This window comes from Periplaneta americana, chromosome 8 (genome assembly GCF_040183065.1).
Source record: "Periplaneta americana isolate PAMFEO1 chromosome 8, P.americana_PAMFEO1_priV1, whole genome shotgun sequence".
Lineage (NCBI taxonomy): Eukaryota > Metazoa > Arthropoda > Insecta > Blattodea > Blattidae > Periplaneta > Periplaneta americana.
Window position 1 is genome coordinate 82,951,626 of NC_091124.1, and position 18,375 is coordinate 82,970,000.

The 18,375-nt window shown below is 36.7% G+C and overlaps 1 protein-coding gene across 1 annotated transcript in view; it reads left to right on the plus strand.

Annotated features, from left to right (window-relative positions):
• The window catches only part of LOC138704231 (uncharacterized), a 276,917-nt gene that overhangs the window by 251,063 nt on the left and 7,479 nt on the right, over positions 1–18,375 (plus strand). Inside the window, exon 5 of the mRNA XM_069832111.1 lies at positions 15,303–15,567. Coding sequence (XP_069688212.1) covers positions 15,303–15,567 — 265 coding nt within the window. The remainder of the gene's footprint in view (positions 1–15,302; positions 15,568–18,375) is intronic.

Below are 18,375 nucleotides of genomic sequence, written 5' to 3' on the forward strand. Positions count from 1 at the left end.
ATGTTCCTGGGTTTCTGTGAATAGACTTAGAGTTCTATTCATAGACATTTCGCTAGCCCGCGCTACGAGCGTGCTAAACTAGCCCCGGCTATCGACTGGTTACTTGTACAGCAGGGCTGGGCATCGGGAGCGGAACCAGTTTCTAAACGGGGACGCTTAATATTCACCCGTTACTGCATCAACGCTGCGTGGTGTTCGGCGGGGAAGAAAGGGGATGAAGAGAAATCGTATGGTTCCCCGTGAGAAAGTAGAATCCGCTCTTGCTGCCCAGCCCTGTTGTACAGGATTCATATCACATCATATGGCTAACACTGGTTTATGAATTCGAAAAACATTAGTTCGCTGATCATCCACCGGAAGCCCGCGCTAAGAATATCTATGAATACGGCCCAATGTCTTTAACAAAACCCCACACGAAGAAGTCAGGAGGAGTTAGATCTGGGGAGTTTGGGAGCCAAGGCAAGAGATAGCTGCTTCTCGTACTGGGTTTCGCCTGCGTCCTCGTGCATGTTTTTTAATACAGAACCTGTTTCTACAAATGTTCGATACCACAACATTATGGAATCTTATTTAGGTACATCACGCACACCATACTCACGTCGAAATTCCCTTTGAACTCTTTTAACACTCTCAAATTTAACATACCAAAGGACACGTTGTGCCCGCTGTTGATTTGTAGTAGCCATATTAATCATTTACGATTTATATTAGTCCTTTCAGATTATGTATTGTTGGTTGTCATATATGGAAACTCCCATCTTTTAATGATAATATAACCAGCAAGAATTTTTTTTTTCTATTTTGATAATAGCTTTATAATAATAAATTAAAATTATCCACACCCAAACGGATCAGACTGTAGTTTTGAATATCGGCCAATAGTGGAGTATGCATAGCATTAAGACATCATGGAATCAGTAACATAGGCCTATATCCCTACAGTATCTAGTATCTATGACTCTCTGTCAACACTGAGGTAGTTTTTCAGTTCCGCGTTTGAAGAAATCTGTTGGTTTGGAGTTAAAGATGTCGTCAAGTCAAGTATGTAAAGCATCTTCATTATCAAAGGAGTTCCCTTGAAGATTGTTGAATAGAGAACAGAAAAGATGGAAATCTGATGGTGCGAAAGATCAGGACAATATGGGGGATGTGGAATCACCTCCCAACCAAGCTCCTAGATAGCTGCTTTCGTCATGTTAGCGGAGAGCGGGAGTATATTATCTGTTGCAGTAGCACTTGATGCAGCCTTCCCGGTCGTTTTTCTTTAATTGTAGCCGTAAGGCGTGTGAGTTGTTGGCAATAAATGTCTGCAGTTATGGTTACATTGTTGAGAAGCAATTCATAGTACAGACAGATTATCTAGTCCCGACAGCTCGGCGACGCGAAAGGGGGAAAGTAATAGGAGTAGTGGGGAGAGCTCCGGAGTAGACATAAGGGCGAGCGGTCGGTAAAGAAATGCAGTACAGCTTAACAGTACTAGAAACATACCGCTCTACCGCACACATGACATCCGAAGGCAAGCGAGTGACTAATCCAAACACCCGTTGGCGTAACTAAATGGACTCGCCTGACGCAGGCGCACATTGCCAGCGACTGTCAGGACTAAATAATTACACTGTACACTCCACCTTCTTTATCCCGCCAGACGTATAACATCACCTTCTGTGGCTGGACACTAACTTTTGTACGGAATGTGTGTGTTGAAATGACAGAACCATTTTCTTGTAATGCTTTTTCCGATGGAATTCTCTCCGTACAAATGTTTCGAGCCGCCCCCCTTGTCTTTACTCTTCTGTTAAACTCGAATAGAAGAGTATATCGGAAATGTTCGTTTTTTTCCACTTGACACTCCATCTTATTCACAAAATTCAAGACGTATTTACAAGCACGCCACTCCAAATAACAAATGATAAATGGCAAACGATAAATAATCTAACAAAGTGGTGGTGTGATGAACAAAAACACTAGGAACTTATGCACCAATCTAATATTTTTGGCCAAAGCCTCAGCCTCTAAATTTATTAGACTACTAGTGACACCAGTGTGTTCAGGGACTCGCAAATGCTTTTTTTTCTTTATAAGTGCATATCATGCCGACGCCATGTCACTGGAATCGCATCCTATGACCATTCAGCGGTAGTTTAAGAAGCAACTTGAGATGTGCAAGGTTTGTAAGCATCATGACGTAGTGTAATGTTTACAAAGTATTCTTTCTTTTCTTTTCATATGCAGAATCTGTTTCTTCCTGCAATCGAATCGTCTGTTTCCTCTTTGATATACCAGATCATCTTTTACTCTATGTTCTCATTATACAGAATAGTGTAATGTTGCAGAAATAGACTTAAAATTTTTCAAGGAAATTATTTCAGCATCAGTGATTTTTTGGGGTTATTTTACGACGCTGTATCAACATCTAGGTTATTTAGCGCCTGAATGAAATGAAGGTGATAATGCGGGTGAAGTGAGTCCGGGGTCCAGCACCGAAAGTTACCCAACATTTTGCTCGTATTGGGTTGAGGGAAACCCCCGGAAAAAACCTCAACCAGGTAACTTGCCCCAACCAAGATTCGAACCCGGGCCACCTGGTTTCGCGGCTAGACGCGCTGACCGTTAGCATCAGTGATATAGAAAATGGTTTTGGTGTCTGTCTGTCCGTCCGTCCGTCCGTGGGAGTGGTGTAGGGAAAAGATAGAGTATTGGGGGGGGGGGGTTAGTCGGAGGATTCGCCAATGATTACCTGACATTCGCATTACAGTTGGGGAAAACCTGGGGAAATATCGACAGATGCATAACTTGACTATACTGCATCGAACTACTTGTGAGCGCGTTCACCTGTCTATAGGTGCATAGCTTTACTATGCTGTCTTTACGTAGAACTACGTGTGCGCGTTTACATGTCTATAGGTGCATAGCTTTATTATGCCGTATGTCTTTACGTAGAACTACGTGTACGCGTTCACATGTCTATAAGTGCATAGCTTTATTATGCCGTATGTCTTTACGTAGAACTACGTGTGCGCGTTCACATGTCTATAGGTGCATAGCTTTATTATGCCGTATGTCTTTACGTAGAACTATGTGTGCGCGTTCGCATGTCTATAGGTGCATAGCTTTATTATGCCGTATGTCTTTACGTAGAACTACGTGTACGCGTTCACATGTCTATAAGTGCATAGCTTTATTATGCTCATGTCTTTACGTAGAACTATGTGTGCGCGTTTACATGTCTATAGGTGCATAGCTTTATTATGCTGTATGTCTTTACGTAGAACTACGTGTACGCGTTCACATGTCTATAAGTGCATAGCTTTATTATGCTCATGTCTTTACGTAGAACTACGTGTGCGCGTTCACATGTCTATAGGTGCATAGCTTTATTATGCCGTATGTCTTTACGTAGAACTATGTGTACGCGTTCACATGTCTATAGGGGCATAGCTTTATTATGCCGTATGTCTTTACGTAGAACTACGTGTGCGCGTTCACATGTCTATAGGTGCATAGCTTTATTATGCCGTATGTCTTTACGTAGAACTATGTGTACGCGTTCACATGTCTATAGGTGCATAGCTTTATTATGCTGTCTTTACGTAGAACTACGTGTGCGCGTTCACATGTCTATAGGTGCATAGCTTTATTATGCCGTATGTCTTTACGTAGAACTACGTGTGCGCGTTCACATGTCTATAGGTGCATAGCTTTATTATGCCGTATGTCTTTACGTAGAACTACGTGTGCGCGTTCACATGTCTATAGGTGCATAGCTTTACTATGCTGTCTTTACGTAGAACTACATGTACGCGTTCTCATGTCTATAGGTGCATAGCTTTATTATGCCGTATGTCTTTACGTAGAACTACGTGTGCGCGTTCACATGTCTATAGGTGCATAGCTTTACTATGCTGTCTTTACGTAGAACTACATGTACGCGTTCTCATGTCTATAGGTGCATAGCTTTATTATGCCGTATGTCTTTACGTAGAACTACGTGTGGGCGTTCACATGTCTATAGGTGCATAGCTTTATTATGCCGTATGTCTTTACGTAGAACTACGTGTGCGCGTTCACATGTCTATAGGTGCATAGCTTTATTATGCTGTATGTCTTTAAGTAGAACTACGTGTGGGCGCGTTCACATGTCTACATAGGCGGAGAGAGAACAGTCTCCTTGGGAGGGGGGGGCAAAGCAAAACCATAGAATTCCTATATTATAACGCTGTTATAGGGTCATCATTTGCCTCCTCCCCTCGTTGTAGCTTGGCCTGTGGTACAGTACAGTATATCGGAATATGATCATTTAATAGTAGGCCTATAGGGCTTAAACTGTAGATCTACTACAAATTATAACAGGGCATAATTTAAAACAAGCTCTCTCTTTTTCTCTCTCGTACAGAAACACATAGACATCAATAAAACTACGTATCAGGGCTAACAGAAAATTTTTTATGCTCGACCATGCCGAAATGTAGTAATAATACACCTGGTAGCACTCCTTTAATGCATGTCATTATTAAAGTACACCTACTCATTAAAGTACAGGTGTTCAGCCAATGACAACTCAGCTTACAGGTGTTCAGCCAATGACAAGTCAGTTTTGTACCGTTATAAAACCGCAAGTATCGATTATTCTCGGATATGCAATCGAAAGAGAATTAGCGAAAAGTCACGGAGGCTGGAAATCCAATACTGTCGCAGAAGGTTATGTTCTGTTACTATAATAATTAGCGTTAATTGTAAATAATATTCAAATAAATTCAATTTGTCATCTCGTTTTTCAATGTCGAATTCAATAATCAAGGTTATATCAAGTTTAACGGGATTACATGAAGGTCAATGACATTATTGTTCCTCGGAAAAAATCAATACTTTCGCTTCTGCGCACATCTCACAATTCACGACCTAGAACAAGGTCACTTCCGATCTTGTCAGATACAAATAAAATGTATACATTTGAATAATTTCAAGTTAGAAATGTGGTCGAGCATGAAAAGTCGTATGAAACTTGCCTATAATGGTAATTAAGACGTTCGTGTGAATATTATGAAACTCGGTTGCGCTCCTTTCATAAATATCCGTACTTGCGTCTTAATTACTATCATTATAGGCTCGTTGCATAATGTACTATTATATTAAGCTTTGCTGAAGATAGCTATCATAAGAAATGTAAACTCTAATTCTGTGTTGTTTGGGTAAAGGGAGATAAGTCATAAAAACTACTTTTGACCATCTCTGTGGTGTGGAGGTCAGCATGCTGGTCTCTTACGCAGAGGGCCCTAGTTCGATTCCCGGTCGGGTTAAATTTCCTGGTTGAGGTTTTTCAGGGGTTTTCCTCAACCGTAAGGCAAATGCCAGAAAATTCGGGCCACAACATCCCTGTATATCACTGGCCTCATTCATCACCGAAATCATTATTCATAAAAGAAAATCAGTCATACATATACAGTCGCCATCTAGTTCACAACAATAGAACCAGTCTCAACAATAATACACAACCTTCGGATTTTATGACCAAAGATGTTAAAGCGAGTATAAATTTAATAATAGCGAGAGAAAAAAAAAGACTTTGGAGATAAATGAAAATTAAACGTGGAACCCTTATTGTAAATAATTTTCTACACAAATAAAACACATCAACTGTTAGTATTCTTTGGATTTTTGCACACTCACGTGTGTAATTTAACTTGAGTGTTCATTTTGGGAACAAAATTCCATCTGCATTTAAACAAATGACTTATCCCCTTTTACCCGAACGCCTCATAATTATTTTATTTAATCTCGTTTCTATTATACCGAGATATGCTTGTTCAATCCATGTAAGTTTATTTTTACGCACTTACTATTAATTTACTGATAATTTTAATTTCATCTTCAAATTAAGAACATGCTACTGTAGAAAGTCTGATCAGACAGATGATGTTCTGAATATTTTCTCATGCACTTACTAGTATTTAATGTACAATGCCATGTTGATGACATATAGTGATATATTTAAAATGCAACTGAAAAAACGAAAACTAAAACATAACACATAATATAATACGTAATTTTATACGTAAAGAGCAAATAAATGTATATTCATCGATGGCTGAGAACCAGACTGTTCAAATTCCAACTTTTTAGAAAAAATAATGTGTTTCATTGTGTTCCATGTCCTTGCCTGCATATATGATATGATATATTGATATATTTATTCATCTATCATATATCTGTAAGAGAGACCTGTTAAATTCTCAGTTACCCCAGATCTGCCTTACTTTACAATTTTTATTTACCTATGCCACGTCTCACAACTAAAACAAACAAAAACAAAACAAAAAACACAGACACACATATATACACTACAAGATCAATTTAATACACCATTAATTTTAACTTTCTCTTCCCATTTCATCTTCACTATCATTAAAAACTTGCTCAATTTATTTAACTCTCTTATTTTATTGGGTTATTTTACGACGCTGTATCAACATCTAGGTTATTTAGCGTCTGAATGAAATGAAGGTGATAATGCCGGTGAAATGAGTCCGGGGTCCAGCACCCAAAGTTACCCAGCATTTGCTCGTATTGAGTTGAGGGAAAACCCCGGAAAAAACCTTACCAGGCAACTTGCCCCGACCGGGATTCGAACCCGGGCAACTCTCTTATATTAGTTATATTATGTATTTTCTTATACGCTACATATCTATTCATACTCAACAATTTTTTATCTATTCACTTTCTCCTTGTATTGTCTGTTTCTTGACATTCTAATAATATAAGGAACGCGTCTTCTCCCATGCTGCAAAGGGGGCATATATCTTTCTCTACGGTATCCCTCCAGTCTTTGCCTATATATATATATATATATATATATATATATATATATATATATATATATATATATATCGAACAAAATTGTAAATATTCCTCCCCATAAGCTTGCTATGATGATATTCCAAACTGTTCCATGTCCGAATTTGAAAGTCAGAAGCTTAAAATAGCTCTCCCGAAAAAAAAATAGTAAAATGGATTTGGAACAGTTTGTTTTTCAGCCATCGACATATATTACTATTGCAGTGTAGCCTAACCTTATCAAAGATGTGAAATAATTCATTGTTTTTGTAAAGACAGTTTGGGAAAATTTTATATTAGAAAACCTAATTTTGATAAAAATTCTGAACAGGCTATGGAGAATTTTGTTTTTATATCTGACAAGACTGTTTTTAAACATAAATAAACTAGCACCACAGTCTAGTATATACAGTCACGATGCTTGAGTTTATGAGGGTACTAGAAACAATAGACTGTGCAGGTACTATTTCGTACTGTCTGTAATGAGGCGATAGTAGCGATCCCAGTGGTTAGCAACTATCTATGAATGCATATTTACTACGTATTGAGCTTCGTGACTGTATATACTAGACTGTGGTAGCACTACCAGTGTGTTCGCATGCATATAATGATCGATTGTGCAACAATAAAATTATCCTTGCAAGGTTCCTCGTGAACTAGGTTCAATGTACCAAATGACAAGTCACAGCGAGAAATAAATAGAAATAGAATTATCTCAGTTCATCCTTATTCGGAAAGCGGGCTGTAATTCCAGAAATGGAGCGTCTCTTATCTGGCAATCGCAATACGTAAAGCCGCCGACGTAGAAGCTCATATCCTCGTGACGCCAAAGCCAGCAAGAAACTGAAGAGAGAAGGAAATTGGTTACAAAGCCGCGACTTCCTGGTGAAACTAAACATGTCCAGAACAAAGAGCGTTGCTCAGTGACACATTCTCAGCAATGACAAATCCTTTTGTTTCGATTCGACGAATGTTGCTATTTGTGGCATGACCGCGGCACGATAGGAGCGTCGAATCAGGGCCGTTGAGCACACGGCGGAAACCTCGCCGTCTGTCGGCAAGACAAAGAAGAAGTCTCGGAAGATAAAAGCTAGATAGAGTTCAAAAAGCGAGACATGAAGCTGACCTAAAATGTAAAGGTTTATTTTTACGAAAAGCATCTTCAAATCTTAAAAAAAGTAAGAATTTCAATATTTTTTGGCATTCAAATGGCGATAGTATAGATACAAAATACAGGTTCTTCAGTACTAATAAATTTAAGACTGGACGACATTAAATGATACAACATTTGCCCTTGTACGTATTATGGCTCAATCAAAATATTCGGTACGGCCCTTAGGTAAAGATTTCGGAAGAATAACAAATTTGAATTTCCCAATCGTGGATTGTATTAAGTCTCACGACACAGCTGGAAAACGTAATTTATTCTTCACATCACAATCATGGTGCTTACCTAAAATCGCATAAAAAGGTTTTTGCGAGCGCGTCCTGACAATTTCTTCCGCAAAGTCACTAAATTCTTACTGCTCTGACATCTAGTCTAGACTCTAGACCTCTAGACCAGTGTTCCGCAACCTTTTTCTACTCACGGCACACCCTAGACGGGCCTAGACTCAACACGGCACACCAAAATATTAATCCCCTCAAAAACATATGATGTGACTCTCTTAATATAATTATGTAGTCTAATGTAATCAAATTTATTATTATTATTATTACTATTATTATTATTATTATTATTATTATTATTATTATTATTATTATTATTATTATTATTATTATTATAAAACAGAAATCAACTCTTGCATAAAAAAATGTATTAACTTCAATTCACTGTAGAAAATACACGTTTCTATTACTAATATTAGAGTAAATAACTTTACTCAGACCTTCAATGTGATACTTGGGCCTGCTTAGCTGCACAGAGGTGGCTGATCCGTGGCGGAATCATTGACAGTGCAAGCCTCATTTCTTCATCGATGGATTTGAGTCTCTTTCCCTTTGATGTTTTAATTTCAGTTAACATCGAGGTGTCCAGTTCACACATAGTACCGGTACACATATAGCATGTAGTTAATAGCATATTAACTGCCATCTCGGAGTTAGCCGGATATTCACTCCTTATTGACAACTAAAGGCACTTCGAGAAGTTTTAATTTCTATGTTCTGTCTACTTTTAAATCTGCCAATTCCTCTTGTACGAGTATATTATTCGGAAGATGATTTAAATCCACAATGAACCCAGTCGAAATCTTGAACACTCTCTCCTAAATTATTCTTGAACTTCAGCTGCAAGATTACTAAATGTTCTTTAATTAAGTCCATCAACACTTTATTACCGTCAGCAAGGTGACATACAGTTGGAAACATCTCAAACGACTCATTTTCAATAATCTGTATCCACGAATTCAGCTTATTCACAAATCCTTGAATATTTTCCATACCAGTCAGAATATTTTCATTCCTACATTGCATTTTTCTGTTAAGCTCATTCAAATGTACGAAAATATCGAAAAGATATGCCAACTTAGATACCCATTCATCATATGCAAATAAATCCACGTACTTATGCCTCTCTATAGCAAAAAATGCAAAGTACCTTCTCTTTAAGTTCAAACATTCGAGCTAACACTTTACCTCGTGATAAACATCTCACTTCTGTATGTAGCAGGAGTGTAGTGTGCTCTGATCCCATTTCCTGACACAAAACGGAGAAAAGCCACGTATTTAGGGACCGCGATTTGATGAAGTTCACGACTTCTACTACTTCGTCCATCACAATTTTCAGAGGAGATGGTAAAGATTTAGCAACAATGGCTTCGCGGTGAATGAGACAATGGTCGCTCTGTATGTTAGGATTTACTTCATGTAGGCCTACTTCAACTACGAATCATTTCACTCGGCCTGTCATAAAGCGGCTCCGTCTGTACGAACACTAACGCAATCCACCCATGTTAATTCATTACGGACCGCATATTCATTAGTTGTACGAAATATTTCTTCACCGATTGTCCACTCGAACAGTTATTTGCAAAAAAAAATATATAATAATAATAATAATAATAATAATAATAATAATAATAATAATAATAATAATAATAATAATAATAATAAATTACTTGCAATTACATCCCATTAATGTACCGAATGTGGAGGCACACCGGTTGCGGAACACTGTTCTACACTACAGTAAATGGTGCTGGTGGTTGTGGTGGCAGTCATCGTGGCAGCAGAAGCAGTAGTTAGTAACTAGTACGCTTGGAAACAGGTTCCGCTTAGTACGGCGCCATAACGACCTGCTTAGCGCGTCAGTTTTCGGCAATAAGATCTCGCGATTTACACATTACATTACAGATGTAATTTATTGGCTTACTTTATAATAAGTAGCTAGGCCTATATTAACGCTGTAACTGTTGACTATTCTCTCTAATGAACATTTCACATAGGTAAGTCTCCCTAAGTTCGCCACCTTAAGCAGCTTTATTTTTAAATTAATTAAGTTATATTTCGAAAGTATAAAAAATTGCGTTTCAATATTGATACTAAAGAGCATTTCGTAAAGAATAACGTACTCCTCGTACAAAAACAAAAGATACAGGCGGATGCAACTGGCGAAGTTAGGACGCATGCGTTTCCTAAGTTCGTCACGTGTGTGCCTGTTGTAAATTCAAATATTATTTTAATATCATCAGAGTACAGATTCAATATATTTTAATACATAAAAAATGATCATAATAGGAATTTAACAAAGATTTATCAACAGTAATCTCACTCAATTTATTTTTTATATGTCACCTCTTGCACAAAAGGGGAGATCTATAACTAAAACTTGATTAATATATTTCAGTATTATTTGTATTTATCCTGGTAATAATGAACAGTTTGACTCGTAGACATTTTGTTTTTCAGCATTAACTTCCCATGATTGCCTATATGAGAAGATTCGAAGAGAACGGCAGTTACGTAGACCTTCGGCTCCTCCCTACTACCAATAAAGCATAACACAATGTCAATACGGTTTAAGTTGTGTTAACTCTCGCTAAGTGGTTTTATATTTTATTTTATCCGTCTTAGTATTTATTTTTATTGTAAATATTTTATTATTATTATTATTATTATTATTATTATTATTATTATTATTAAGTTATTATTATTAATTTGTATTACTATCTTTGTATCATCTTAGTCACGGTTATTCTATTATTATTATTATTATTATTATTATTATTATTATTATTATTGATGTTACTATTATTTCTATTATAAACTTTATTATTGATCTCTGTAAAATTTATGTAGATTACTGCAGTGTACCCGAGCAGAGCATATGCTCATTTCGGGTATCTATTCATATGTATTCATGTAAATTGTGAATAAATTTGAAATTTGAAATTTGAAAATTTGGCTAGAGAAAATTAAAACTCGAGCGGAATTTGACTATTAGACGATTAGATATGCAGATTATAAGAAATAAAGTACCTACTCTAATACAATAGTATATTAAATGACTTGCTAAAATTTTATTTCACTAATGTTAGCTTCACCAAAACTTTGAACGGAGCCGCCATTTTCAGTTGACTATGCGGGAACCAAATGACGATCGCAAAGCATGTTTTATAGTACCGGTACCGTAAAGAATTTGCAGTTTGAAATGTTGGCAAATAAAGAAACAAATACTAGGGAAGTAATAAAAACAAATAGTTCCGCGGACCACCTTACTCTTGTTTCCTTCGAAAGCAAATTTATAATTTTTGTAGTATATTTTAATATCAGTATACTTATATTTTAAAATAGAATTAATTAATTAAAATTAATTAAATTAAATTAATTTTATATTGGTATTAACTAATTAAGCTAATGTTAATAGAAGAAAATTCGTGTTTGTTTCTTTAATAATTCAAGGCTATTAGAGTTTGGATAATCTTTAACTTATTAACTAAAAAAAAAAAATAAATGTTGGTAGTCACATTAATGAGATGGATGAGCCTGCCGATTTTTGCACAGTTGTTCAATATTTGGACGTATGCTGGTAAGCTTAAGTCGGAGATCGTCACATACATCGAGTCGATTTCGGTAGCCTACTTTGTTTTTATTAGAGTTAGTATTGAAAACCCTTTCTCACACAGATACATAGAAACAAACTGAATTATAATCTCTAAAGCATCATTGTACAGTTCACTTATTCTCTTTTCACTTGTGATGCAGTCCAGAAATTAACAATACCTTCCGCTTGGAATTTCATTTTAAGTCCGGTCTCATTCGAGAGTTCAATTAACTGTTCTCTTTCACTCAATGAAAGTTTGTTAGTTTCAATATCGCAATGAGAGTGATCACGAACCCATGAAAATTAGTCATATTTACTCGAAAAATAAGTTTCAAATTGTGTCCTGATAGTTGTATTATTGGTGTGCGATGTACAGTACGTGACCATTTCAATGTGCAGACTGGGTGTCGGCAAAATTATTAAGAAAGTCATAAATATTACATAAAAAAGTTCGGCCCTCTGTTATGAATTTGGATGGTCCCTGGCTGGGTTACAGGGGCGGCGCCAGATGTGCAGGGAAAAGATGGCGAGCAACACCACGTTCATAGTGCTTTAAATCCCTCTTTTGTTGTTGAGAGTAGAATGGGAAGTCAGTAGACGGATAGGGTAATAAATTTCATAAAATGTCAGTACTGAGAGAAAAAGTGAAAGGCGATTGCCATATGTCATTTCCAAACTCTGAGATTTTCAGCTATAGAGTGATACGCAATACGTTTGAATTTTATTTTTTCTTCTGCCTTTTTTTAAGGACCATAAGGGCAGACCTCGAGGACCACAAGTGGTCCGCGGACCATAATTTGAGAAACGCTGACTTAAAGCAATCCTTAAGGAATTAGTAATAGTATTTTTCTAGTATTCATGAAGAAGTACTTTTCTTCCGACAACCAAACTTTTCCACATTTTAAATACTACTGTAAATTTTAAAAAATGTATAAAACAAGTTTTAGGCTTCGATAGGCTCGGTGAGATGTTATTTAAAATCTACTACATTTTTTTGTACAGTCTCACTACATTATAAGGCAACTTTTGCGCCCTAGCCGTTTTTTAATTTCCAAAAAAATTTGTTTCGATACACCCTAGTGTGCATGTTTGCGCTGCGAACAGATTTGAGCCAGATTGCTGAACGTTGTCGCATAGCTAATCATGTCGCTGTTCCACGCAGTCTGCGTTTCATCTACTTTGTGTAGCCTATTGTTATTACAGTCGGTTGCTGAACTCCAGATTTCGTCGTTGCCAGGATAGGGGCGTAACGTAACCTCTTGAGTAGGAAATGGTTTCATCTCTTCCTCCCTGTAGCCGTTTTTTATCACTTAAAAAGTGTTGACATCCATGGGATGACAGGGAAATAGCAGGGCCAAGTTCACCAACCAAGGCTACGCAACGACCCTGTCGTGGCTGATTGCTGCTGCGTGGGAGACGCGGCGCGGCGGCTGCGGAAGGTCTTCGGTAAACGCATCAGCAGTTCGTGCGTGTGTTCCGCTTAAACGCAAAATTACAATATAAAAAAACTATTGTTACGTAATGAATACATATCTGCAGCAAATTTCACAGGGAAAATCACTTTATACTCCTTTTCATGCGACTTAGTTTATGAAGATTGCGGTTTTTAGCCGCCCAGAATAACGCGCTTAAGGGGGGTGATGGGTGAAATTTCAATTTTCTACATTTTTCAAGCTACGTCCTTGATTTTTTGTACACATAATCACGGTGTGATAGATAAATTAGTTTGAGTTATTAACAAAATTTTTTTTAAATTCCATATATCAAAATGTGTCATTCAGTTTTTAAGTAAAACGCGTGACACTTTTTTTGCAAGACCAGTGGCATATTTAGAGAAAAAAAAAGTCACGCATTAGTTTTCCTGTATCTTTACTACAAAACAGGGAAACAAATAGAAAAATTGGCATGTACACTGCTCCTTCGACATAGGACAAAGCCAATGTTCACATACTTACAAACATTCTCATGCGGGCAGATAAAAAGCTAATCTTTTTTCTTCCACCATGTTAATAAGTCAAATTTTGGCTACTCGAGCGTAATTACGAGGGCCTTCCAGAAAGTAAGTTTCCCTGTCTTCATTTACATACCGGTAAAGAGAAAACTATTTCATGGAAAGATTTATTGGGACATTGTTCATCTATTGTTAACCACACAAACACGGAAATTTACACGATTATCTCGTGACCAGAATATTGTACGAAATCGAAATATAAAAATTGGAGATTTATCCTTCGAAGAGGTGATGAAATTCAGATATCTTGGAGCAACAGTGGGCAGGGCCTGTGGCACGTATGGGCGAATCCAGAAAAGCTTATAGAGTGTTAGTTGGGAAGCCGGAGGGAAAAAGACCATTGGGGAGGCCGAGACGTAAATGGGAGGATAATATTAAAACGGATTTGACGAGGGTGGGATATCATGATAGAGACTAGATTAATCTTGCACAGGATAGGGACTAATGGCGGGCTTATGAGAGGGGGGCAATGAACCTGTGGGTTCCTTAAAAGCTATTTGTGAGTATTCCCCACCAGAATTGAGACATTTGTCATACCATGGGATCAAATTTGTATCCCCGTGTCGTAGAAGTCTGCCGTTTGGGATCAGAACCAGTGTGCGACAGGCGTCTGCACCATTCTGTTGTATGACAAATGTCTCAATTCCGGTGGGAAATATATTGTAAAATCTGTATCTGTTTCAATAAAATATTTCCATGAAATTGTATTTTCTTTCTGTAAACTGTCCCAGGGAAACTTACTTTTGGACGACCCTCGTAAATGCGCTCGAATAGCCAAAATTTGTATAAGCACTTGTTTTGATATTAACATGGTGGAAGAAAAAAATAACCTTTTTTATCTGCCCCCACGAAAATATTGCTTGTTAGATAGGCTATAACACACGGAGCAAGTCCCCTGCAATCGACAAGCATCATGTTTCGGTACAGCATGAAAGTCGAATATTATGGACAGTAAAAATCGATCATACGGGAATGGGCATTTAAGAGTTGTTAATGCATTATATAAAGTGAATCTGATACAACGTCAATACAAATTGTTATTTCTTAGAATATAATAACTCTCTATAAGATAAATAATAAAATAAATTAATAATAAATATAAATAAATAGATAATAAATAAATGGATAAGTAATTAAATATTACTTTAAACTCTCCAGCAATATATTTAATATTTGCGCCGTTTTCAAGACGTTGAATAATAGGCCTATTTACTTTGTCAGAAATACTCAGACGTGAACGCGTTTGTGACGTGATGCTACACCGATATGCGGGGGTTTGGATTCTCGTCACAACAGACCATGTTGTTCTGCTCTTTAAACTCAAACGCATTCTACTAAATCGACGAAGCAATGTAGCATGTAGTGATATAGCGAATTAAACGTAGAATTTAATCATTCTTACGTGTATTGTTTCAGACATGAAGATATTCGCGACGCAATTCTCTCATTGGTGAATATGTTTCGGGATAATGGTGACAAATTGGAGCGTCACGAGTATCGAGAAAGGCATCTGGGAGAGCAACTCAAGAAAGCACTGGTTGGCCTGGACAAGCGCCACCGTCAAACTGATCACAATTTGGATGCCATCTCTAAAGTGATCAACCGCCTGGATGAACGACTTCTGACTATGGAGAAAACTATGGCTCAGGCAAGTAGAATTGTGGCCAGCATTCCAACAATATAAAATGATAAATTAACATCAAGACTGCATACAATATTCATATTACTGACATTTCTAATTTTATTATTAGACCTTCTCTCTTATTTTACCATCATGTTAAAATTGTCATAATGTGATTAATTATGTTCAACAAATCCGTGCAGAGATTCATGTTATTTATTAAATTCTCTTCAACATAGCCTATCTGATACGTTTAGTTAGAATTAGCAAAATACGTAATAAAAATGTGTAATTGAAAATTCAAAATAACGAAATGAAAATATATAGTGACTCAACTTAATATTCGGCCACATCTGTTATTTGTGTTTCAACAATTTTTATTTAAACATTTTGAGGAGAAATAATTTATTTTTGTACATAAAACATATTTAAACTTCAAATGATAGAGAAAATAAAAATAGCTCCTAAAAATATCTTGATATTAACAAAAATAAAATAGTCTTTTTTATGAAATTTACAAGCCATGATTCATCACCGCCTCAATAACCAATATCATAAACATTAATCAAAATCTATAAACATTTATTACATGAACACAAGCCATTTACGACCCACAACAGAAACAGGAACTCAACAATAGTGAAAACGGCCTACTGGTATACCCACAGATCCTAAACACGCGATATGACCACAGGTGTTAAAGCTAGGCTGACCAGATTTATTATGATCCAGCAGGGGACATCGGCAATTTCAAGAAAAACCACAAACGCTTACCTAGTCACTCTCGTTGAATGTAGAAAATAAATATAACAGTGGATACAATGGTAGAACTTTGCACACTAAATTTGTAGAATATTTTAACTTTTTTAATTAAATGCATATACACACGTAATTCACAGTGGCGTAGCGTCAATGTAAGCTAAAAAGCTTAGCTTCCCCAGTTAATAATAATTTCATAATAAACCTGCAGTTTATGAAGAAAATTATTTATCAATTTTAATAGAATTTATATTTAGGCATTAAATATTGTGATGCGGCAGCTCAGGATGATTTGTGATGCAGCAGTAAACGAGAAGCCTGCACACACCAGCTTCCAAGCAGACCGGTTTCTTCTGTGTAATCCACCCCGCAGATTTTCCATCCCTTCCTAAGCTACCCTAGTCGCAAGGCTCGCAAAGAAGCTAGCTTTAACATTTAAAATAAGTAGTTTCCGCGTTATCCCTTTTCGTCTAGTTATGTTCAGTTGAAGTGTTAGTGTGCATTGTGGCTAATATAATAAATAATGAGCGAAATAACAGTTCCTGACACCAATTTACTTGAATTTTTTTTAGAACAATTGTATTATCAAAACTGACTTACGAACAAAAGTGTGATTTAAAAAACAAATGACCGACTCCCTTGCTGTCAATGAAGGACACAACCAAAAGACAGACGCATACTTACGTAATGATACTAATACTGTGATTTCTCTAAGTATGACAGGGAGTGAGCTAATGTTATACGTACACTTGTCTATTTGTTAGAGATATGTGTAAACCGTGAAATCATATTTTATTACGTATCATTTGAGATCATGCCTTATTGGTGTTACTTACGTTGTTCCAACCAATCTTCGACTGCTGACTTGAAATTGACTACTATTTATTTTAAGACTGTATTTTTGTAATACGTTTTCTCATATTGCATGAAAGACAACTTGAGTTAGCTTCCCCTACTCAAAATTTCATGCTACGCCACTGGTAATTCATATATAATTATAGCCAGTAAGAATTCAATTTCAGTACTGACGTATGCATGGAAGTCTTTCACATAATATTGTACACACACATATTTTACAAGTACTTGTCTGAAGAATGTATCTTTTTAAGGATCTGTTCATTCCCATACAGCTTCACACTAAGTTCTTCATATAAGAAATGAAAGTTTGTTTTCACTTGTAAAAAAGTTTTAACTGTTTCAACTTTCATTTTGACTTTTCATCAGTCCAGATTAAGTCTTTCAGCTGATGAATTACTGGCTGAAAGACACATGATTAATGACACTATTTTGAGAAGGTTTTGAAATGGAATGAATTTTTTTTTTATGTTGAAAAACATCATACCACTTTTCATCTGTTATTGTCACAAAATTTCTCATTTTTTGAACTACTTAAAGATGGAAGCTGTGGCAGTTCTAACTCTTCCACGCAATGCGAATGCTAAAATGACCAAAGACAAAGATCCTATGTTCTTCTCGAAGAGTGTAGAATATCTCATACTTTCCTCGCTGGTTCTTCTCTCTCATACTAAGGACTGTTCAGAATTGTGCATGAATCGCAGCAGTTGCATTAAGATACTTAAATATTTGTGTAAAATATTATTGAAACATAATTAAAGCTTGTGCGGAGAAAATTAATTTCCGGGGACAAAAACGGGGACATTTGCTCCCCGGGGACTGCAACTCAAAACCGGGGACTGTCCCCGGAATTCAGGGACAATTGGTCAGCCTAGTTAAAGCATGCATAAATAAACTTAAAAAAAGTCTGGGGTAAGGATGATATATGGAGAGATTATCAAGACAACCATATCTATATACTCAATGACAGGTTAGTTCAGATCTGGGAGCTAATAACTCAATTGAGTCACTGCAGACTACCCCTTACCTCCCCACTCCACTTTCCCACTGTTATGTTTCGAACTGATACGAGTATACAGGAAGACAAGCATTGCTGAGTGATGGATTGTATAAGACAGGCATCATAGCTTTCGGCTCTCGCTGGTCGCTTAAAATTCACCACTGATGATGCATTGTGCCTTACTGTGTTTGTTTCTAAAGCGATGTAAGTGAAAAGGATATGGGCGGGGGTATCTCCTTTCCTTTCCTCTTCCC